Source organism: Sinocyclocheilus anshuiensis, unplaced genomic scaffold (genome assembly GCF_001515605.1).
Source record: "Sinocyclocheilus anshuiensis isolate Anshui unplaced genomic scaffold, SAMN03320099.WGS_v1.1 scaffold517, whole genome shotgun sequence".
Taxonomy (NCBI): domain Eukaryota; kingdom Metazoa; phylum Chordata; class Actinopteri; order Cypriniformes; family Cyprinidae; genus Sinocyclocheilus; species Sinocyclocheilus anshuiensis.
In genome coordinates, this window is record NW_015536535.1 from 2,172,371 (window position 1) to 2,198,296 (window position 25,926).

The 25,926-nt window shown below is 37.1% G+C and overlaps 1 protein-coding gene across 6 annotated transcripts in view; it reads left to right on the top strand.

The window, feature by feature from the left end:
• The window catches only part of LOC107695599 (lipopolysaccharide-responsive and beige-like anchor protein), a 274,449-nt gene that overhangs the window by 242,563 nt on the left and 5,960 nt on the right, over positions 1-25,926 (top strand). For 3 of the 6 annotated variants that reach the window (XM_016495602.1, XM_016495617.1, XM_016495611.1), the window contains 7 exons: positions 9,275-9,364; positions 13,721-13,913; positions 15,777-15,842; positions 17,836-17,991; positions 19,513-19,680; positions 22,178-22,279; positions 22,992-23,185. In XM_016495602.1, the coding sequence (XP_016351088.1) occupies positions 9,275-9,364; positions 13,721-13,913; positions 15,777-15,842; positions 17,836-17,991; positions 19,513-19,680; positions 22,178-22,279; positions 22,992-23,185 (969 nt within the window). The remainder of the gene's footprint in view (positions 1-9,274; positions 9,365-13,720; positions 13,914-15,776; positions 15,843-17,835; positions 17,992-19,512; positions 19,681-22,177; positions 22,280-22,991; positions 23,186-25,926) is intronic. The other 3 variants (XM_016495624.1, XM_016495632.1, XM_016495641.1) reach the window with 2 other exon arrangements.

A 25,926-nucleotide genomic window follows, 5' to 3' on the forward strand; every position in this document is an offset into this window, starting at 1 on the left:
CTCCAGGAGAGCGCGCGAGCGCTGAATGGTTAAACACTGGCAAGAATTAAAAAGAAATGCAATTTATAAACTTTAGTAACGATGTGACACTGCCTCGATTGTGCAAGTGACAATTCCTGTGTCAACTGTGCAGCGTGCAGCTCGCTTATAGACAGACGCGATGTGTGGTGATTTGAAGCCATTTGCGTTTTTTGAGAGAGAGAGAGAGAGAGTGATTCACTCACGCTGTTTGTGAAATTACGTCTCACACAAGGTTTTCAAATTACTTTATAAGTTATTTAATGAAAAAGTACCTCACCTTCAGCATTATAATTATTTTACCCGCGCCGGACAGAGACTGAGACAGTGCCGCTGCATGTCATGCCAAACCTCTCACTGCAGCGTCATCAGCTTGAGATCGTTTTTTTGAGATCGGCCTTTTTAGAGACCGCCATTCAATCATCCCAAAGCGATTATCGGCCGATAGTGATCGGTAGCCGATCAATCAGAGCACCCCTACACATGATCCTTCAAAAATCATTCTAATATGCTGATTTGGTGCTCAATTATTAATAATTATTATTGGTACTCAATTATCAATAATGATTCTTATTATTAACAATATTAAAAATAGCTTTTGCTGCTGGATATTTTTATGTGGAATGTGATACTTTTTTCAGGTTTTTTTTGATGAATAGAAAGTTCAAAAGAACAACATTTATATTTGAAAAAAAATATATATATTATAAAAGATATAAATATTTTATAATATTATAAATGTGTTTTACTGTTCATTTTGATCAGTTTAATGCATGCTTGCTAAATAAAATATTAATTACATTTTAAAATATAAAAACAGAAAACAGATACATTTTTATAAATTTTAAAATATTTCTATTTTTACAGTATTTTTGATCAAATAAATGCAGTAAGAGACTTCTTTCAAACATGAAAAAAAAATCTAAGAATATTTCAAACTTCAGACAGGTAGTGATTTCTTTCACAAAGATGAAAAGTAGGTTTAATGGTTTTATCTCCAGTTATACTTTTTGGCTAAATTTTACGGCAATTTCAAGTGTGTCCTTTGCAGAAGTGGCAATCATAGAATGCATAATGACCTCCATAAAAAGCCAAACTTGTGTTTCATTCAATACTGGAAAATAAATAAATAAAAAAATAAAATAAAAAAATGATAAGATATAATATGCTGCCCGTGTTGTCAGTAAGCAGAGAAGCAGCACACTAGGTTTTTGGAACAGAGCTATTGTAAACAGGTTTGAGCTTCAGCAGACACTTACAAAACATTTGTTCAGCTGTTACTGTGAACCCTGAAGACAAACTACAGACTCAATAGGAATCTCTCTTTCGGTGTTTCCTTCTTTCTCTCTCTCTATCCCAAACTCATTTATTATTCATCCCTTTCTCTCTGGGAGCTGCCACACAGAAGCACAAACCAGTTCATGCAGAGCTAGCTCACTAACTGCCCCACCGACAGCTACAGATGTCCTTCAAACAGGTCCAGGTACTGCCTTTCGCTGAGGGAAAGATCTGATCTGATCTGAGACCTGAGACACAAATAGTATAGCTTTGGGAACCGAGAACCAGTTCTGATTCAAAACTGGTTAATTATATATATTTTTTTAATTACACTAATTAAATTACTTTCATTATAGATAACAGTTGTTGAACATCTGCATTCTCTCACCAGAATACTGTAATAAATATTTGGCATATTTCCTGTACTATTTTTTTATTATTTTTTGCTTCAGTTGTGAATTGCAGTCTTGTATTAATGTGAGAAGCCCTGTTCACTAGCATCTAGTGCTGGCATAAAGAACATTTACCATTCAAGACTATCTGCTTTACATCATCCCAGACGAGTAGGATGTTGGTGTTACCGAACCTGGCATGGTGGTCTGTAATCCATTATTTAAAGACATTGTTATTTTGTTGTTCCTTACATTATTGTCCTGGATGCGAGCCTAACAGGACTATGAGCCAGATTGCATCAAGCCCTTGATATATAGAGACTTTAGTCAGAGTAGATGGCATATTTAATAGGACACAAATTAAAACATTGATGTAAGAGATGGAAGTGCAGCTGTTTTTGTATTATTGAATGCTTTGGTGTTGATCGTTCAGGCAGTGAAACATTTTTGCCCAAATTTCCAGCGGATGTGTTTTAATTGTTTTGTCAGCTAAAAGATCAACACACAAGCGTTTCCACAGTTGTGAAAGTCCAACATTCAACGCACAGGACTTTCGTACCTCACAGCCCCAATTTAATTAATCAAATTAAGTACTGTATGATGTCATAGGTGAAAGGTGAACCAATTGCTGCGAAAAGCTGTGAAATATGTAATATGTAACAGTAATGTGGAATTGTAGCGTCCTATACAAAGCAACACTTATTTACATTTACATTTAGTCATTTAGCAGACGCTTTTATCCAAAGTGACTTACAAATGAGGACAAATTTTTACTTTTAATCATCTTAAGAGAAGGCAAGCATGTGTGTGTTTAAAGATGCTTAATACCAACAAACTTATATTTAATGCTACCATAATAACTTTTAAAATCTATAAATTACACTGTTTATTTAATAGATAAATAGTAACCATTTCAGATAAGATTTGGATTTTCATTCATCAAATTATGGAAGTTGAACCAACTGCAGGGTAAAACTGTGTCAGTGAGGTTCACATTTAGATCTTTCCTATACAAAACAACAGTCTAAATGCTATTTTTGTTATTTTTAATCTACTCAAGAGCATGCTTATGTGTGTGTGCATGTTTGTTTGTTTGTTTTTTTTACATATTTAGTACTTACCAAATAGTTTTTAATGCTACCAAAATTACATTTTTAATTATCTTATTCAATAGTTTGCATTGTTTGTTTAATAAATAAGTCAATAAGTAAGTACAACAATTGCAGCTAAGATTTCAAATGTGTTTGGAGAAACTGATCCTTGACAAGCAGATACAGGGGCCAAGCGATTAGTCAACAGAAGAGACAGACAACTGCACGTGAGTGTTTTGCGTAATACTTGTTTATAGATCTGCTGTTTGAATTATTACTTTCTGCTAGGAAGGAATATTTCGTTTTCTGCCTATTTCTACGTTATATTTTTGTAAATTCTCTCTTTATTTATTCCTTCTCTTTCTAGCTTGTACTTATTTGAACAATGTCTAGAAACTTGGTATTACAAGCACTTCCTGTATCTGTTTGCCTCTTTAAGAAGAATCGCCCCAAATTGTAAGTCGCTTTGGATAAAAGCGTCTGCAAAATGACTAAATGTAAATGTAATACAGCTTACAGCTTTATCCCAGGGCACCAATAGGAAGCTTCAGGTAGTGAATTATACAAGCTAACTGTACCTCGGGATCAACTGTATGCATATATCCACACATCAAATTTTACACAACCTATGCTTTGCATAGCATGTCTTCTGCAGAGGTCACACAGTGCCATTCTTTTCCTCCAGTGAAGCAGTTGTGTGTGTGTGAATGTGTGCACTGGGGCAGTTGCTGGTGTCGGAGTGGTTCCAGTCTTCCTGCCCTTCATGCTCAGTGACTGAAGCTGATTAATGGCTCGGCTCACCTTATTCCCATCTAGGTGTTCTTGCTATCCCTTTATAGCTCTTTCCTTCCTTCACTGCATGCTTCCTATCTTTAATCTGTTCATCCTTCGCCATTCATACTGTCCATCTTTCTCCCTTTGTCCCTTAATCCGCTATCTATTTCTTCATCCCCTCTATCTGATGCAGATTCATTGCCTATCTGCTCCAGTCATCTCCTCAGTTCAGCCCATTACCCTGCACACTTCCTGTTTAATAAGAAGAGGTAAAAATGGGATTCCTCACGCCTGACTGCCACTTCACCGTTCACAGGCCATTAGGAGATCAATAAATTCACATGGCCGTGTCTGCAATCAAACTGTAATAAACATGCTTGAAAAAAAAATGTTTAAAAGGATCTAAGGCATAAGAGAAAAATGAGAGAGAATGCATATCAGATCAGCACTGGTGAGCCACACAGTCCTTGAATGTTGAGTATGCATAATTTTTTGTGCAATATTTTTAATTCTGTCACATTTGTTTTCCTCTTACAGTACCTTGAATACATCATAGTCTCAGCTGCACCTCATGCAGCGTCCAAAATGAACACTTGCCAAGCACTAGTATTTTTTATTTTTTTGTTGCCGAAAAAGATTTTCTTAGATGGAACACAGCAAAAGGAAAAAAAAATGCTGTGTGCGATGAACAAGGTGAAATTTATGTAATTATTCCATGAAAATCTTCCCCTCCAGTTGGCTTTTTACAATTGCTTCCAGATTATTGCATCCCATTATTGCCTTGTGAAGTTGCTTGAGAAATCAAACAGTCCAGTTCTTGAACGAATCACTCAACAGATTCATTGAGATGTCATTCAAAAGAGCAGTTTGTTCACAAATTGGAAATTGTTACATCTCTCGTGAACTTACTTTTACAAGATTTCCAGCATATAATGAATTAAAAGTGAAAAATTCACATTTTGTGTTCTGTGGAAGTCAGTCAGACATTGAAATGACATGAATTTTCATTATTTTAAGTTATATCATGTACAAAGTTCAGGTACGAGTTTGTGAGCAGGTGATTAGGGGGATAAGGATGAGGAGAAAGAGAGCTAAATGTTAGATTAATTACAATACGATCCCTCAAGTTTTGCTTGTAGCAAAGAACTGATGGTCTGTAAAAATCTTTGGAGTCAGCACAGAGTTATAACGGATGTTAATCTGCAGTCATGGATTCTGATATGACTGTTCTGACTGAGGTCACATTGCAAAAAGCCGGACCTGTACAGTATCTTGTTTAGGGATACATATGGAAGTGTCCCAAAAAAGAATTGAAAAGATCAGATTCCATTTGGTTTATACTGTTCACACAGTTATGAAAAAACAGATATGTGTCACATATGAGCAAAAAAAAAAAAAATCAGATTTGGGACAATTTCACATGAATTCTGAACATAGCTAATGTACCATTTGACAATATTATGCAAGAAAAAAATACATCTAAATAATCACATTGCCATAATGACCAATGATGAAAACAAAAATCCAAAATACTGTTTCATGGCCACAAAAAAACATTTATGGCTGATATACTTTCTCAATTCAGTCACTGTTGGAAGGTGTGGCAAAAAGTCAGTTTTGGACCCCGACTGCGCATCACGGCCCAGCTTGTAGAGTTAAATTAGAAAAATAAATGAGTAGGGTGTAGTTTAGCGTGGCTCTTAGAAGAGCATGTATGTTTGTCTGGAAACAGCAGGGATGGCTGCAGCTCTGGATCTTCTCAGATGGGGTTGTGTGGAAACCAACTGCTTGGTTCTGGTTCTAGTTTTAGTTTTGCATCTTGCATATCAGGCCTGGTTTGGGCAGGACTGGGATTTGTCAGTCTGAGCAGCTGAGTTTGTTTTTTTTGATGGCAAGCCGTGTGTATAATTGTGTCTCTATGTATGTAGAACCCAGTGTGCACACGTGTGTGTGCGTGTAGAGTATGGGGCGTGTGGAATGTCTCATGGCAGATTAGGGTCACTCAGGAGACTGGGCCATGTTTACTCAGACGATGATTACTTCCTGTCTTTGCCCTGCCACCACAGAAAAGAACATGACAGGCACAAAGGGTTCCCTTTGCACATTAAATAAACGTGCAGACACATACACACAGTCCTTTCCTCCAATCAAGCCCACTTTTACTCAAGTCCGATACTAATCTGACCTTTAAAAGGCTTACATTTAAAGAGAAACCCTTCCCCCAAAACCTCTTCTAAGTGTTCATAGAGACCTCATTATGCAAAATAAAAAAATTTGGTCACAGCTTGTTGTACAGCTAAATTGCCTTGTCAAGGGATAGAGTAAATCAGGTGACTCATGGAGCATGACTGTGTGTGTATGCGTGTGTGTGCATGCATACGGGGTATTTCCATCATTTAAATGTGTAGAATGTAAAGAGACCTCATCAGATACGCACTAGTGCTCCTAAAGAGATTGGCCCCTCTAGCATGGCTAGCACCCATATAACCTTCTCTCCTCATTGGCTGGATGCTCTGACCTGAGAACTGCCTCATTCTACTGTGGCAGTAAATGTCAGGAGAGGATTTAATGAAGATGGGTCAGGTGCCTGGGCAAGAGGCATCCACATATTAGCTTAAACAAACCGTCCCAATGTGAAACGCTCGACCTTCATCCTGTTTGCGATGCCAAATCTTGTGCCACATTGCTGAATCACATTAGTGAACTGGACACAGCATTCCATAAAACAAGACGATCTGTTTGAGATCTCAGTGTATGTTTGTGAAACAATGTTTGGGATTGAATGGGGTGGATAAATATGAATATAATTATTTAATTTTACGTAAAGTTGTATGTATGAATGAATGAATGAGTTGTACTGTGTTAAGGTCCATACATTTTCAAACATACATTTTCAAAAGGGGCATTTGTTTTGGAAAGGTATGTAGTGGGGTCCGAAAGTTTGAGACAGTAAGTGATATTTTAAATTTATTTTTTTATTCAATTATATTATCAGAAAAACAATTGGAATAAAAAGTTTTAAATAAAAAGATCTGAAGAATTAGCATATGTTTCAGGATGTCTCATTATTTGGTAAGTACACCTTTTGCTTTCGAGCAGCACTCAAAGTCTATGAACTCTACAGTTATGTGCAAAATCTGATAATACATGTTAACCAGCACAATTTCACAATATTCCAAAAAGTGTCTTATGGGATTTAGTGGATGTAAGTGTGTTGTGATGTTAATTCACATTTAATTTATTTTTATTTGATTAGATTTTTTTAAATTTTACTTTATTTGAATTTCTTTGATTTTATTTGATTTGCCTTGTTTAGAGTTTTCCCTGATCCCTGATGATCTCTAGTGTAGACTTTTGGACCCCACTGTATGTTTATTGCCTGAACAGTTAACACTTTTGTGCATAACAGTATGAATGGGCTGTACCTTTATCCCTCACATACTTGTTTTTGTTCCCCAAATTAAATATGCTATCTACTCTTACTAAGGACTGTGAAACTACTGAACTATTGAAGTAAATGCCTTACACACAAATAGTGATCTGACTGAAAAACATCTCATACTGAATAGGTGACGCAATGTGGTTTTGCCAAACACTAAAGACTTGGTCAAGAAATGAAGAATTGATGCCACACAGACCAATTCCATTGCTTTTGAGTAGAAATCAACCAATCATATAATTGAAACGAGGTGTCTTCCCTTGCGTGGCCTCTTCTGAACCCCACTTCTTTAGAATGGTATTTCCAGACACAGTAGTTCTGTCATCTGTGTTCCATCAATGCCTCTAATGAGATCACTAGTGGATTTACACTATATAAAGAAGAGTTTGTGTGGTGGAGTCTATTGTTACCAGCAGAGTGGGCCGAACCAGATCAAAGCAGGAGAGTGGGATGAAGAAAGGGAGATGAAGAGCAGAATAAGAGTTAGAAACAGACGGAAAGGATTGATGTAAAGAAGTGCAGTCTGAGCGGAGTGGAAAAAGAGAGAGGTGGAAGAGTGAAGAAATACAATGAGAGGGACGTGGAAAGCCTCCTGACTTCCTGATACTTTCATGAATACAGTTAGAGCAAGAGCAGTCAGACGAGAGCTGGGACATTTCTGGCATACCTCTCTCTCTCTCTTTAGCGTGGGATTATGACAGTTTCTCTATTGATTCATGAAAATCCCATCAGAGATTCCAAATGATCTGACATGCATCACACACAACTGAACTTGACCACAGAGTGCGACAGAGTGATACTTGATACACTGATGCAGTAGGGCAGTGGTTCTCAACCCGCAGCCCGTCACAAATTCAAATGCGGCCCACCATGCTGAAACAGCACAATTAAAAAAAATACTTTCAGTTTTACAATTCATTTTAGTTTTTACATTAATTAAAAAATGTACTAAACAAATATAAGCTATAATGTTTTTATGTAAAATAATTTAGTTTTTCATATATTATTTTCAGACATGAGCAGACCTGTACTCACGTAATTAACGTTACGCATTTAACGAACACTTACAAGCGCGCACTTTGGCAGAATTCATATATAGTCATCAGCAGCCATTAGTTCGGTAAAATTGAGCATCAGAATGGACAAATTTGTTATTAAGGGAGAAAAACTAAATGTGGAAAAGGCCAGCGAAGGAACACATACAAACAAGAATAGTCACAGTATCAGCAGTAAAGGTAGGAGAGTGCTGGACTTTCGGCATCAACTTTCGGTTTGCCCCGCCACTCACTTGAAGATGTTCAGGCAAAAGGAAACACCCATACTACGCAGCAATCATCCTTAATTGCAGAAATGTGGCAAAACATCTCTGGAGAGAACCTCAGATTATTAAATTCGAAAGTGCTTTCCATATTTGGATCAACATAGGCTACATTTGTGAACGCACATTTTCTGCAATGTCACGCGTCAAGTCACGCTTCCGTGCGCAAGTCTGTAAGACACAGACTGCAACTTACAATCGCAACTTCATTGTGCTGTTACTCCTTTCGAGCCGAATTTCACAAAATTGGTCAGCTCTCGACAGCATCAGGTGTTTTATTAATGGTGAGTAGAATTATTTATTTATTTCAATGAATGTAATCGATTAGATATCATAATATTTAGGCTAGAATATTTTTATAGGTTTGTATTGGTGACGTAATATGCAAATGATATGCGTGCGGCCCGTGAGACTTCCACTTGGACCATAGTGCGGCCCAGTGGAAAAAAAGCTTGAGAACCACTGCAGTAGGGCCAGGAGATCAAATATTCATAATAAATTAACAATGGTTTTGGTGTCTATTTATTTATTGGCTTTATTTGTGGTTTCATGAGCCTTCCTTCTGTCGTTAACATCTCTGATTTAAAACAGCAGCAAATTTCTGTGAATCAATTCAATCTGTCTGTGAAGTAAATAAATAGAACGAAAACTCAAACTTGTTGGATCATCACTTAAAAGTGTTCATGGAACCTCTCTCTAGTCTTTCTCCATTGTACACACTCTTTTCTCTGCTTTGATACACTCTTGCGCACAGAAATGCACATAAATTCAGCTCCTATGTTGCCCATTATTATGATCATTATTTCCGCCACTTTTCTTTTCTTACTTTTTTCCACACGCATTACTTTGTGTCTGTATTAGCTGATATTGTCCAGGGCAAGTTAGCCACTGTTTCAAGGTGACGTTTATAGTCCTATATCTCTTCATTAGTGCCACCATAACCCTGACTCTCTGTCTTTCTCAGGCTGTAGAGTCTCAAATCAGAAGTTTTGGACAGACACCCTGCCAGCTGCTAATTGAGCCCCACCCGCCACGCAGTTCTGCCATGCAGGTGGTGAGTAATGCACACACATACACACACACACATGCAAAACTCTCACTGTCTAATTACCATCTTTAACATGCAGACATTCACAAATTTAACAACATGTCAATAAAACTGTTAAGATAAACTGCACATCATGCCAGTGTATTGTTATATGATAATAATCAACTGATGTCAATCTTTATTTGTATCAGGTTTCATAATTAGATAATAAGTTGGGTACAAGTGTAGGGAACAATGAAAATAAATGTACAGAGTTTTTTTTTCCTCTCTCTCTTCTTTTCTCTTCATTTTCTCTATAAGCAGGACCCAGTGTCAAATGAATAAGCATTCTGTGCATTTCCACCATAGAAAAAGGGTTTCTGGGTTGTAAAAAAATGGCTTCACATTATGGCTTAGTGACACACTGATCTTGAACCAGGAAATACTAAATTAACATTTGACACTGGAGGGCACGGTAATGTCATTGTCCACACCAAAAACTGTTCAAAACAACAACTAATTTTGCTGTAAAACAATGCTGCTAGATTGCATAAAACTGGATTGTGCCCATTATAATCATTCAATGTGTCAATGCGACACCTCTTTATTCTTTATTTCTTTATTTCTTTATTTATGCTGCAATGCTCATTCATTTTTCCTGTCGATCTAAAATAAAGTTGTTTGGACAGGGTAGGCAGAAATGTAGACAGTTCGGGTCTCATGTTGGTGGAAACACAGGCTAGGTCTGAGAGAGGTTTTGGTGAATCCATTTTTGGTGGAAAACAAGTTTGATAGCTGCCTGCTTAAATCAATTTGTTCACTATTTTATGCTTTACGTCCCCACTCCTCTCTCCTGTCCTCTTTCAGTGAGCCCCTGCGTCCTAGAAGTGGAAAAAGTCTTGTGGTTAAGCGTAGAGCTCTGAGGTGATAAGGTCTTTAGTCTAGAAACTTAGAGACTGTGGGTGACAACCTTGAAACCCCATTAGCTGTGTGTTTCTGTGGCGATGACAACCCCTGCCTGCCTGTGTGGAAACAAACTCACATACGCTCCTATAAATGTCCACATGCAGATATAGTTATAGGCTCAGAACTGGATTTTGACCTCACGTAACAGTGGCACTAAATAATTTGAACAGCCTTTGAATACACAACATCATAATAATCCCATAATCCCAAGCACACAGTCTAATTTAGAGGAGAGTATGTGAGTTTTTGTTTAATGTACTTAGATTTAGAAATGATAGTTTTTATTTTGAAGTGAAAAGATGAAATTAGACCTTTGGGGTAAGTTGGCCCCCATTGGCACAGAAGGCCCCAAAGTGCATGACGTTATTAGTTTTATTATATCTTAAATAGAATACTTATAGTAATTCATGGGGTTGGTATTATTCAATAATCCAATGAATTAGATGTACATTTTCTTTGCTTTTTATTAAAGCCAACAGGTTAATATAGCGCCATTGTGCTACAGGCGTCCCGAGTTTGAATCCCAGCTCAAGGATCTTTCCCGTTCCCACCCCTCTCTCCCACTTTGCTTCCTGTCATCTCTACACTATCCTATCACAATAAAAGGCAAAAAAAACCTACAAAAAATAGATCTTAAAAAAAAAAAGCCTACAGGTTAATTGAGTGAAATCATTTTGAATTTTTAGGGCCAGATTTACTAAACAGGGCAAATTAGCGATAGAGCGCAATTCCATAAAAGTGCGATGGGAGGGGAAAATTCTGTGTGTGATTTACTGACAATGCGCACATTAAAGAACACAGACGCAGCCAGATAATTTCCATAATGACCAGCACAATCTACCAAGAGCAGCGCAAATTACCCACTGCTTTAAGACATGCTTTTTTGGGGGGCGTTAAATAATGCCGCAAATACCAGTAATTTGACGAGTGCAAACGTTAGTAAATTGCGTTGCGTGATTAATTTTAATACTCTCCCATAAATTTTGCGACTGAAAGGGAAACTCCTACAAATACATATTCAATAAGGTCAGGCACAAGAATAACTTTCCACGCCTTTTCAGTGCTAATTCTTCACTGCATGTCTTTAGTAAATCCTGACAGTACTATTTTAACGCCAAAAGACGGTTTGCGCTGGCGCAAGATGTTAGTAAATCTGGCCCATAGTGTTGCTATTATGACATACCTTCAATTAAAATACAATTATATCCTTGCTTCATTGCTCCATAAATCCCAATCCCCACTGTACCACTATTTTATTAGGCAACAAAAGCAGCATTTTAGAATTAGACGGTATGACAAGACAAGACTCTTTTTCTTTTGAATTAACATAATTTTCATGCAATCCTGTATCTGGATTATACAGTGCCATTCTCTCTGTAATCCTTTCATCTCTCTTTCTCTCTCTGACTATGCTTGCCTTTTCTCTCTCTTCCATGTCTCCAGTAGGTTAATGAGAGTAGATCCTCTGTTTAATGGCACTCACAGGCTAAACACTATTTAAGAGGTGCTAGCTGTCTGTCTAATTTACTACAGGCACACCAATTAGCCCCGTGTCTCCATACTGTGTCTAAAAATCACACACACATGTCAGGATTAGACATCACAGACATAAGACAGCAGTTAGACTGGATTAGAGCACAGTTTTATCGTGACATACGAAGATATACAGTATGAGCTTATTTATAATAAGCATATACATACACTTCCAACAATCGTTTTCTATTTTAAACTATATCAGTTTAAAATATTCGTTTAAAATAGACTTTCTTAATGTGAAGTGATTAATCTGTGCTGTATAGAAACATCATTATAAAGCATGGCCAGTCAGATCGCTCATTGAGAGTGCCCAGTCTGAACACTATCTCCTGCCTCTACAAACACAGCCCTGCCTCACTGAGGAAGTCAACTTGATGGTTGGATGACTTTGCTGCCAAGTAATCAAACAGCTGTGTATGTGCATATACCTCTCGTCATCTCCTGACTTGTAGAGTGGAATGCAGGAGAAAGCAGATTATAATGTTACTAATGGAGGTTGGAATATACTGTGGCAGCCTAAGGGAAAGTTCAGATTCATTTGGAATCTGCTATGGTATTTTGCAACTTTAGGCCTTTACAGACTGTTTTTCTTCTGTTTATCTTGTACTCATTACCCAGGAATAGGAACTTAGTGTGCAATTTAGCCTAGCAAAAGCATTACTGGAATTCTCAGAGGTCCAGAAATGTCAAATATAACATTGAATTTTGTGAAATGAAAGTCTTTAGCTGCTTTGATCTCTCTCTCTCTCTCTCTCTCTCTCTCTCTCTCCCCCTCTCTACTTTACTAGCGCACATTGCTAGTCTTGATGTGAACAATTAATCCGTGCAAGTTAATCCGCTGAAAAAAAATTGTTTGTCTTCGTAATCTTTAATCAAAATCTTAACATTTACTTCCGCTCTGGAATGTCATTCCTTTTCTGATGACGTCAGTTTGACGGCTTGGGCAGAATATCCTTAAACACACCCCTCCAACCGTTACAATATTCCGTTTCAGCTGGAAATACGTCACTACACTGAAATAAAGTCGGCAGCAACTTCCGGTTCACGCGAACTTTAAATTACTTCAGCATCACATTTGATCTATTCATAAACTTCATCAATAGTCTGCAAAAAATAGTGCTTATCTGGAATGATATAGCAGTACATGGCTAATATGAGCTAACAGTCAGTGTGTAGGGCAGTGCCAATGCAATCATATACTGATATGATCACAGTTTTTCTCACAAGGTTGTATTCAGATTATTGTATTGTTATTTTTTTTTTAAGGTATAAATTATACATTTATATTATAATATATAAATATATACATGTATTTTAAACATATAATTTTTTTTATATTTAATTAATTTATTTGTTCATATATAATGATAGTCACGATAAGGAAATCAGAAGGAATTTAAGGATTCTGATTCTATTTAATTCCAGCTCAGTAACATTTCCATTAACAATATTCGGAAAAACAATTGTCATTACATTCACAACCTTTAAAATCCTGTTGCCAAGTCATGAGAGAATTTTAAATGTCAACAGAACAGCAATAAAAAAAAAAGAAATCAATTGTACAGTTTTTGAGCTGATGCTCTGATGCTGATTTTGCAAATCTTATTACTGTGTTCCATCTGATAAAATGCATATATTTCAGAATGAAAAAAAAGAAGCAGCTTTGGACCAGTTCCATCCAATCCAGTTATGATATTGTTATGTCTTCATAACCTCTGACCTCAGTCTCAGTTTTTGTGCTCTTTTACACCGTCTTTCGCTGCCTAATTTCCCATCTTCCTGCTTCTCTTCCAACTTTTATCATTCTCTCTCCAACCATCACTCTCTTTGCCTCTACACTTCCTCGCTCCCTGCTGATGATGGCGGTCATGGACTCAACAGTATCTCCTTCTGCAGACCCCACTGATGTTCACAGAGCAGATGCAGCAGGACGTCATCATGGTACTCAAGTTCCCGTCAAACTCGCCTGTCACCCACGTGGCCGCCAACACACAGTCAGGCCTAACCAACCCAGCGGTCATCACAGTCACCGCCAACCGCCTCTTCGCTGTCAACAAGTGGCACGGCCTTACTGGTGAGCAAGAACGATCAGACAGCAAGGTGTTTGGTGTTGGATAAGGAGTGAACAAGTCTGTTGAATCATGTGATCTGTTCCTTTACACCCCTGATACTGGTTAGTTCCTTTAACCAGGTTACTCAACCCAATCTCATAAGAAAATGTAACTATTTTATGTGGTGATGATTTCGTATGAATTCGTACAATGTGATTAAAACAGAAACATGCCATTTTTAGAAAAAAAAATTAACTTAAAAAAAAATCCAAATTTTAACCTGTCATCAAAAGCAGATCACATGAAAACTTGCAAATTATATCACAAATTATCCACCAATACACCAAAACGTGAAATGCAGGATGATGTTCATGTATAATCATCAGCTTCTTAGACACTGATGTCTCAGCCTGAACTGGATCAAATGTGACACTTCCTCTGCCGTGCATTCAGCTTCCTGTCCACCTCCATTTATCAGCCTCTTCTTCTTTATTTATTTTTTCTTTATTAAAGATCAATCTAATTGAAAAAAGTGCTTGATCTCTTCAAATTTGATGGTTTTAATTGATGTTTGGGATCTGTTCTTGGAATAATACATTTTAAATTAATGTTTTCAGAAACAAAAAATGCTGTTAACTACCAAAAATACCCTTTTTAAACAGTTTATATGAAAATCAATGTGTTTTTGTCTCTGATTTTGATGTCACAGAAACAGTAAGCGGTCTGAGACGTGCATGTGCACTGGCAGGTCTAGCCTGAAAAAGAAGCTTTTTTTAACGCTATTTGAGCAAAATAAACAACATTTATGATACAATTGTTGTATGATTTCATTGGTGGTTTCAAATATGAAATTTAATCATAAGCATGGCGAACAGTTTTGGAGAATTTGATGTTTCCCCATTCAAAGAGATAAGAGCTACACTTGCATGCCTGAGAGGCGATTTAAAGATGGCATTTGAAACAATGCATGCAGAAACCGAGAAATTAAGATATATATTTTAAGGAAACTAATAGTCTGGTTTCTACAACTTTCACTTTGAAAGAAATAAGGATTTGACATTTATAGTGATAATTATCGGTATCGATTGATATGAAAAAATTGTGATTTTTTTTTTGGACATATCGCCCAGCACTACTCAAAAAATACCATTTCAAATAAATAAAAAGGAGTAAAATCCAAGTCCTCATTCAATCCTGGATATATATATTAGCCTTTAGTTTATAAATTCAAAATGTCTGTCTTGGATTAAGATTAAGTTCTCTATTTCCTTTCCTAGCAGTAATAGTCACATGATCAATAACTTGTATTCTAAGGATTACTTTCATTTAAAGTGTTTTCCACTAGGATATTCTTCATTACCCCTCCTAATGGCATATTTGTGTTCAGCCAATAATAAAAAATGTTTTTGTTATTTATTTATTTTACAGAAGAGCAATGTTCTTTGTTTTGTTATTATTGTCCTTTGTCTGGAAAAAAAAAACTAACACTAGCTTCTCTAATCTTTTTGAATTCTATCTATTTGTTTTCTTTTTATTTATTATACAATTAACAAAAGCAAAAAAGGCCTCTAAATAGCTTGCTCTATTCATTTTCAATTCTATCAGTTTTCTTTTTATTTATTATATCATTTTTTTTTTAAAACCTTGCTACGTGTACTGCATTAAGCTAACTGAGACTTGTTTTAGCAATTGCATATTGCTCTTTTGTTGATTTTGATTGCTTCCATTGTCCTCATTTGTAAGTCGCTTTGGATAAAAGCGTCTGCTAAATGACTAAATGTAATGTCTGCTGTAGTAAATGACTGTTGACTGACCTCTATAAATAAGTATCCTGATGGTACATAGTATTAAATCTGTTTTTCATCTGTCCTCTCTGTTTGTCTCAGGTCATCAAAGCTCTTCTGTGCAGGACCAGCAGTACCAGTTACCGGTTGAGATTGACCCTTTGATAGGTCTGTGGCTTGTCAATCGTCAGTTGAGTGATTTGTGATTGGCTGTTGTGAGTTGCGAGGGCCCGGCCCTTGGGAGGAGATGAGTGCTGTTTTTCACCCAGCCGCCATTCAGCTTCAGATCAGCATTTGCATGCAAATTGGAAAGCAATGAGCTGTGGCTTAGCCTGTACATCATCAGCGCGCTCTCTCTCTCTCTCTTTCTCTGTCTCTCTGTCCTGTCAGACTGAATGAATATGAATGGCGTAATAATGTCTGATTGAAGTCGCGTGGCACACGCTGTCAGGACAATATGTCCTCCTCTCATCCCTCCGACCTGTTGATTAGGAAGAAAAAGAGGATAAAGGGATGAGAGCGGGAAGATATGTGATAACATATGGCTGAAGCCTTTCTGAAGTTTCTTTCTCTCCTCCTGTTCATCGTATATCTCAGCTCTCCTGCTGCTCATATTATTATACAGTATCATATATCTCACCCAATGTATCTGTTTGTCACTTCATGGTCGCCGTCCTGATCCTTACTCTTATCTGTGTGTGTCCTCTTTCTTACCTGTGCTCTCTCTACACCTCCACCTCTGTCATCCACTAATTCATTAAATCTGAACTCAAGCCTTCAGCAATCCAAAATCATTATGACATTTTTTTATATACCATATTTGTGAAGAGTCTGAAACAATAATATAATATAATATAATATAATATAATATAATATAATATAATATAATATAATATAATATAATATAATATAATATAATATAATATAATATAATATAATATAATATAATATAATATAATATAATATAATATAATATAATATAATATAATATAATATAATATAATATAATATAATATAATATCTCAAGCGACTTAAGACTGATTTTGTGGTCCAGGGTCACATATAATAAATATAATATAATATAATATAATATATGGCCAAACGCATATGGACACAAAAAAAAAAAAAAATTCAGATGTATTTTGGATTTCATTTCGAACCCATTGGCAATAATAGGACAATAATTTTCCATTCTGTGTTGGAACATGACTTTGGGGACTTGCTTGCATTTTTACCTACCAAATAAATAAATGGGCATGAAATATTGATTTAAGTTTAAATTATTGCATTGTTCGAGAAGCAAAAGACCACAGAGTGATGCAAAATATATGAAACTTGCAGAGCTACATAGAAAATGTCTTACTAAAGCTGGATTTTTAATATATTTTTTTTACTTTTAAAAGATTCATAAAAAACAACAAATCACACTCCCCTCTCTCTCCTCTGTCTCTCTGTGTGGGGAGAGACATCTTTCATGGCTCATTTTCTTTCACTCGTGCTCCAGAATGTCATGTATGTATTTAGACGGACTGCATTCCACACAGCTCACACATTTAAACACAGTAAATTCTGCATGACTCTGCTGTTGATAATCTGTCCACTTGCTCCAGCACAGATGCAGCGCTGGTGTGTGTCATGAATGTGTCTGGGCCTCACACACCTGACTCTGTGTAGCCTGGCCTCTTCAATCTCTGACTTTTTCTGTCTTAGTGTGTTTAAAAAAGAAAAAAAAACTTGTAATTTATGACATTTTGGTCACATCGTTTTTTATGATTATTTTAGTCTTTCCTTTACTGTTCTGTCTTCTGCTGTTTTATGTATTCTTTCACAAATCATGTGCTCATGCACAGTATTCCTGACAAATGTCATATTTTCTCATTCTAATAGTTTAACATCTTTATAATCTCTTAGGAGGTTGTCAGGAATTCACTTACAAGACATTGGAGTAGACCTTTAGGGTCAAGACTCTTTTTTTCACCATCTAACTCCCACTGTTAATGTCTCAACCGCTCTGTGAATGTCCTTCCTTCTGTATCTCCCTCCTTAATCATTGCTTTATTTTTCTAAGATGTTTATATTTTTCTCCACTTTACCCAATTATTTTCTAAACAAAAAGTTGTTATTGCTTTTATAACAAGTGACTCTCTCTCTCTGTTTTCAGCCAATAATGTGGGCATTCACAGAAGGCAGATCTCAGATCTGTTAGATCAGAGCATCCAGGTAAATGCTCAGTGTTTTGTCATCACGGCTGACAACCGCTTCATCCTGCTGTGTGGCTTCTGGGACAAGAGCTTCCGCATCTACTCCACTGATACAGGTAACCGCAGCGACCCCCCAACCACCTCGGTGTCTACGGAGACACCGCCTCCACCACAGTACACAAAGGAAAGGGTCAAAAGTCACAAATGAGCCTGCAGACTGCATTACAACTCCATCGCCCCGGGGTTCAGATAGCTTTCTCATCTCACGGATGGACCATGACTCCATGAGGATGAGGCTCAGAAAGAAAGTCACGCAAGCGGAACTTGAATTTCAATAGAATCACACCACACACAAACGCTCCCAAGCTCTGAGATATACACACACAAACACATAAAGTCTAAGCAAAAGGGTTTTCCTCTTGAAAGATAGACAGGCTATGTTAAGATAGAGAGATAGATCGGCTATGTTCAGACAAATTAAACTTTTCTCGAATTAGATCTTTTCAGGCAGACTGGATGCACTATTAATTGCAAGTTATCAAATACTGTTTGTGTGTCCAGACGTAACCAATCTATCTGTTTGGGTTGCTTTGGTAATGATGTAGGTGTACCAAGGTATAGCTTTCAAAACGGTTGCAGGAAAATTGGAGGTACTTCACCTAACTCTACAAATAAGCGCCTGTCGAGTCGTGGTGCAGAACTCCCCCGTCGCACAGAAAAAACCCCGCAGTGCGGGGTGTGTCTTTTGGCATTTCCGTTATTGGTTTTGGCATTATAGTTGTGTGTCGCGTTGAGTGAGCATCCGTAAATGTCCAGTTTGAATCGCATTTCAAACCACTTTCATATGTGTTTTTTAAATCAGATTTGAAAAAATATGATTTCATGTGTTTTTTTTGTTTGTTTATTTTGTGCTGTCCAGACTTTCAAAAACCCATCTGGATAATGTCTGGATTTGCAGAAAGTCGTATTTTTGCTGACAGTCTGAACAAGGCCATAGACAAGCAGGCAGAAACACAGTCAGATACTATAGATAGGTAGCTAGGTAAGTAGATAGATAGACAGACGGGATTGACCGACCGATAGACAGGTAGACAGACATACAGACAGGCAGTAGGTAGGTAGCTAGACAGATCGATAGACAAACAGACATGAAGGTAGGTAGGTTTTCAATATAGACAGACAGAAAGAAAGGAAGGTAATTAGAGAGGTAGAGCAATAGACAGACAGGTAGGTAGGTTTTCAGTATAGACCAACAGACAGGGTAGTTATAGAGTATAGACAGAGAGACAGACAGATAACGATTGCTGTTTTTCGTATGCATACACAGACTTCAGCATGCACGTGCAGCACTCCAAAAAGCAAATATTTAAAGTGCGGGAAGAATTGGGGAGTGTGTGAGCTCATCTGGTGTACGTAAACGACTCACCAGACAGCATCATCTCAGTAGAGTCATTCACTTACGCCCTGCAGGGAGTACTACAATGCAGACTGCTGACCCCATGAAGATATGCTCCAGAATCAGACCTTGAATCATGGAGGAAAAAATCATTATAAATATATATTGTGCATTGTACATACCCCCACTGCCTCACACTCTGCAGTAAGTGGTTTTATTCCTGTGTTGTGTGTGTTAACAGGTAAACTGACACAGATTGTGTTTGGCCATCTTGATGTGGTGACCTGTCTGGCCCGCTCAGAGTCATACATTGGTGGAGACTGTTACATTCTGTCCGGCTCCAGAGATGCCACACTACTGCTCTGGTACTGGAACGGCAAGCACAGCAGCATCGGAGAGAACCCTGGAAGTAAGTTATAAATGTTTAACCACATACAGATGTGTACATTCACCCAAAAATGAAAATTGTCATTGTCTGGAAAAGAGCAACTTGGACATTCTGCTAAGTAACTCCTTTTGTGATCCTCAAATGTCATGTTAATTTTCTTTTAATGAAAGCTCCATACTAAGTATGAACAAATAGTTTCATCATTATCATGCTCAGAAGAACCTCATGGTTCTCACATAGAGAGGTCAAGATCAGGGTAATGTTCAGAGTCCAAATCCCCAACCAGCGCTTAGCAATCACACATAGGAAAAGCTTTCATGCAGGTGATGATATCAGTGCAGTGCAACAGTGTTAAAAGCACATTGTTCAAACACACACATTCCAGTGTGTGTCTGTCAAGGCTGGTGTAATGATTTACAGCTCACTTTCAGAAGCTACAACTAGTTTCATCTGACCACAGCAGGTCTCTGCTCAGAAGATTGAGTTTCAGGCTAGTATCACACCATAAATGGAATCGGCCTGCCTGCCTGTGTGTGTGTGTGTGTGTGAGTGAGTGAAAGTGGAGGCCAGAGGGCCACAGAGGGAGACAGTAAATGTGACTCGGAGGTCTCCGGCTCAGGAGAGTTCAGTCCCATCTATCTGAGAGAGCGAGAGAACACTCAATAAAAGTGAAAAATGCCACAGGCTTCCCCTGTACACACTAACCATATGGCTGCAGTGCTGATCAAAGCACTCTACACACACACACTCACAAAAACACACACATCCCCTTTGCTAATTTGGAGTTTTTGGATGCTCTACATGCTGTTAAGTGCTCTTCTACAAATGGGGCAGGATTTATGACTAATTGTGATTTGGGTAATGAGCATCTAAAGATAAATATGACTGTAGGTTGATGGTTGACATCAGTGGCATTAAAGAACCTAAGAGCCAGACCTTCATCTAAAGTGAAATCAAACTGAATCTCTGAATCTCTCTTGTAACACATGTACAGGCCATGTTATCCAGTAATATTATCAGATGAAATTTCAAAGATTTTTTTTTTCAGTCATATCAAGATAATCAGGAAACTTTGCAGGAATCAGTTCAAACCCCCCCATAACTTGTCCAAACTACATATGTATTATTATGATTTTGTTAACACATTCTGATGTTTTAAAAATGTATTGTATTGTATTTTATTTATTAAAATATTATATGTCTATCAATCTATTAGGAATAATACTGATTTAAGTTTCACAAGTCAAACATGGTTCATGATTCTGCAGCATACACTTGGTAGAAAATGTCAAAATTACTTTTAGAGCTGAAATCTATGTACACTGTCTGGTTACTAAATAGTGATAATTTCAGACATATTAATGTGAATTTATGTTATTATACATAATGGTACTTAGATACTTTTTTATTTCTTTAAATTTGACACAGTTCTTAATTTCAGGCAAGAATGAAGTTACAGTATGATTTCAAATACAGACCATGCCTAGGCTGTGTACAGTTGGATTGATTCTGTTGACCGCACTGCCATCTAGTAGCCAAATAATGAACAGCATTTTCACGAACCCTGATTTTTAAAACTAATTCAGTCTGACGCTGTTTCAGTTACAGATATTACTGCATTTTTTTTCTAGAATTGTCTTGCGTTTATGTATTCATTTTCTCTCCCTCTTTCTCTTATGAGTAAATGATACTCTCTAGTGTGCATTTTCAGTACAGATAAATAATATGCAGTATATAGGTATTAGATTGTAATCAGATGTTATCCTAATGCGAACCAAATGGTGGCAAATGACGGGGAGGTTAAACGATACACCAATATATCAGTTTTATTGATCTTTTCAGGGCACAATCCGACATCAGGCTTTAATCCCCAGAGTTGTAGGGTATAACTCAAAGCTGAGACATTTAGGAAGTTTGCCACCTAATGAAACCTATACATCTACGCTGAGAGAGAGAGAGAGAGTGTGAGTGTGAGTGTGTGTGTGTGTGTGTCTGAGAAAGAGACAGAGAGAGGCCAGCTGGATTAAGACAATTAAATGTGTGTTTGACTTCTTTGTGTCTAGATAGAAAGAGAATTCATTAGTTTGTTAACTGTTAATTTTGACATTACCTTAACTGTTCACACTTTGAGAGAGACAGGTGTTTTTGTCTGAGTGATATGGACAGAAAGCACACACGAATACTAGCAGAGCTCATTAGACTGATTACAGAAGGACACATGGATGGCAGATGTGTACACACACTGTAACAGTTGCGAGTGTCTGATTGCAGTGATTACACACTCTAATTAAATTATCACAGAGTACCAAACAAATAAAAAAACTAATTTAAACTGAAATTGACAGCAGTGTTAAATACGCAGTTGTTATGTCATTTATGGTGTAATGTAGTGATTGTGATTATTATTTTGTTCTTGTTTCTATTGTATTTACGGTCTTTGATCATCAACTGTGTGTGTGTGTGTGTGTGTGTGTGTGTGTGTGTGTGTGTGTGTGTGTGTGTGTGTGTGTGTCTCCAGCAGAATTTGTGACTCCCCGGACAATTCTGACGGGTCATGATTGTGAAGTCACGTGTGCAAGTGTGTGTGCAGAGCTGGGACTGGTCATTAGTGGCTGCAGAGGTAAATACACACTCATGCATTAACAATGATCATAGAATTAGTTGGTTCATTCATTTTCAAATTTTTTTTTATTGCTATGAAAATTTTATTTGTATTAATTTTACATTTAATTTATTTGTGTTTGTTGTTGATTAAATTTGTATGATTGGTTTTGCTTACTGGGTCAAACTTGTCTTTTTGCATGAGAACTGAATTTTACAAAACTGCCCTACATAGTCAGCATTATCAAATGAGTTCTTTAAAATGAACAAATTGTCTTGCCATTCTTGAATGTTAATATTTCACATTTTAATCATGACAGAGACTTGTAAAATAGCTTATGTTGTTTAGTTCTAAACACTTTTATTAAAATCTTTGATGTTTTTATTAGTGTAATTAACACGTCTCTAGATTTTTCACTTTCTTCCAACTTTTGGGGCCAGTTATGAAAATACTTGGGCACTTAGTAGACCCCTAACTATTTGAGCTATTTGTGAGAAGAAAAAAAAAAAGTGTATTTACCGATTCCTATGAGGCTAGCAATCATAATTCTTGAGATATCTTACCCTAAATATGGCGCCCTGGATAAGATGTTTTTTGGCCTGGAAATATGAAAATGTTAGAATCAACAGACCATTTTACGTCACAAATAACACATGAACAAGTAAGTGCAGCAGCACAATATAATTCTGTCTGATCTGACCCTCATGTGTCTATATGTGTTTGACAACAGAGGGTCCATGTCTTGTCCACTCTATGAATGGTGACCTGTTGAGGACTCTGGAGGGTCCAGACGGCTGTGTGCGACCACGTTTGGTTCTGTCCTCCACCGAGGGTCACTGTGTCATTTATTATGACAAGGGCCACTTCTGTGTGTTCAGCATCAATGGAAAACTGTTGGGACATATGGAGGTGGAAGACATCAAGGTAAACATGAGCATAAACTCCCCTCTGTATAATTATTTGGGAATAGTAAGCAAGGGGAAAGGGCTGGGCAGCTCTTGCATGTCCATTTGTCCCCCCTTTTCTTACTCTCTTTCCATTTATTTTCTCAGACTTTGTGTTTTATCATGTCAGCTGTCTGGAGTGTGATTAAATGCTGGCATGATCTGCCTACGGGCCTCCTTCTTTCCTCTCTCCAGCTCTCTTTCTTTTGGCTTCTGAACCCTAAGGGTCCAGATCTGTCCTTTGATCTGCAGGGCTACGAAATGCCACTCAACTTGCATGTGTGTATGAGAGTGAGCAAGAGAGCGGTATGGCCAGCGGTAAGGCCTGCTGCATTAGAGGACACATTTGTCATTGGCGGGCAGAGCTCCTAAAATTGGCCAGCTCTCTTTCCCCCGTTCCTGCTCCATCACTTTCTCTTTCCTCTGGGCCTGGGAAAATTCACAGAGCTCTGCGTCTGCCCCTCTCTCTCTCTCTCTGTCCTGCACACACATACCCACACCTGCATCCCATTTAACAGGCCGGCTCGGTTACGCGCTCCTCTGCTCTCTGCCGCTCCGAGCTTGATTAGTTTCCTCATTGTGTCCAGGTTCCATTTGTTTTCAATAAACAGCAGAGTCTGCAGTGACAGAGAAGAGGGGCGGCTCTGCTCTTTAACACACTTATTATTCAACTAATATGACATAATGCAGGATCAGCTTGCGTCATTTTTCAGAATGCTTTCAAAAATTATTTTGTACATTTCTGCACTAATATTTAGTATTATGAACAAAGATAAATCAGCAGTGATCGTTGTACACTACCATTCAAAAGTTTAGGCTTTTAACACTAGAACTACCAAGGCAGTCATTTTGACCATTTTTAAATTTTGAAATGTAATAACTTTGTTGAAATAAAACCCATATAACTATAATACCCTGACTTTTCCTAAATATGTGTATATTTTATATAGCATTGTTATTTTATTAAAATTACAAAACACAAAATAGTTCTGAGTATTTCTACCTTGAATGGCCAAAGCGGTCAAATTGACCGTTCGCATTACAGACGGCATATAATTTCTGCTTTTGTGACTTTTTCCCGCGGTTGAAGATGCACGTCACTGTTGCCTAGCAACTTCTGTTCTAGTTGTTTTTATATTCTATTGTAAAATTCCCATTCGTAAAAAAGCCGGGTGGACACCTCCAATTCGACAAGTGCTGTCATTCAATCTGCCACGGTTCCAGGTATGTTAGGCTGGAAGACGTTATCAATAATAGCCTACTTCAATGTTACGACAAAATAGCCATAATAATAATAATGGCTATTATTATTTTATGCTAGTGTAATGCTATAGCTAATGCGTATAGCCTAATTTTAGCCCCGACAAGACTGATATTGTGAAATAAAACAAACTAATTAGGCTTTTTTTTTTTTGATGTTTATTATTACCTATACTATCATAACAGATCCATTTATTCATGGATCACAATTCCAGTGGTGGCTGCATAGAGTTGTTTCTGATTCATGTGATCCAAGCATTTCTAATAACTCCAGAGCGTTGTAAAGTACAAAAGTAAAAATGTATTGAAAAAAAGATGTATGTAATCACTTCCGAAATTCACAAAATGTTTTATCTACAGAAATATTCTGCTTCAGTTCATATTTGTTGGCATTTAGACTTTCAAATACCACATTTTCACTGCTCTTTTGCTCACAACTTTTGCTCTCCCGCTTGCCGGACACGAAGCGAGGCACGCACATTCGGGGAGCGGTCTACGTAGCTCTTATAATTAAATATTACAAAAAATTTCTTCTTTTTTAGGGTGATGACATCATAAAATATGACGACAGACATTCAAAGCTTCATTGTAAAACCTCAAAAGAAGCTTCGAATGTAAATATGATATGACAAAAATGGCATTCAGTTCAGTCTAGTATGAACGGTTAGAATGACCGCTATGGCCATTCTAGTAGTTATAGAATTCCGGTAGTTCTAGTGTTAAAGAAATTAATACTTTTATTCACCAAGGATGCAATAAATTGATTGATTAAGACAGTAAACATATTTGCATTAAAATTTCTATTTGAAATAAATTGTTTTTCTTTAAAGCTTTAAAACATAAATGCTATTCTATTTATCAGAGAATCCTGAATAAATGTATCATTATTTCCCCAAAAAATATTACGTAACAACCTTTTTCAGCATTTATCAAATCAGCATGAAGGATCATGTGAGACTGAAGACTGAAGTAATGTAGATTCAGCTTTCTAATCACAGAAATAAATGACATCTCAAAATATATATAAAAATTCAAAACTTTTATTTTAAATTTTAATATCATCTTACAATATCACTTGATGATTGATCAATTGATCAAATAAATCCAGCCTTGATCAGCACAAGAAACCTCTTTCAAAAACATTGAAAAATTGTATAGACCCTGGCCTAAACTTTTGAACGGTAGTGATTTTCTAGAGGATTTAATTGATTATTGTCCTTGTTCAAAGCCAACACAATTTTTGGTATAATTGATGTAAATCAGATGTAAGTAATTTTGAAAGGGTTCACAGCATAAGAGGCTAAATTTGTTTATTTTGATTATTTGTGTGTTCAAATAAAGCCGCAGCCACGCTAGACTCCATTGACTTCCATTCATCTCACACACAGGAGACTGGAAACACAAGCTCATGCTAATTTCACATTCCGCTGCGTACAAATGTTCAAATTTGTTTAAAGCTAA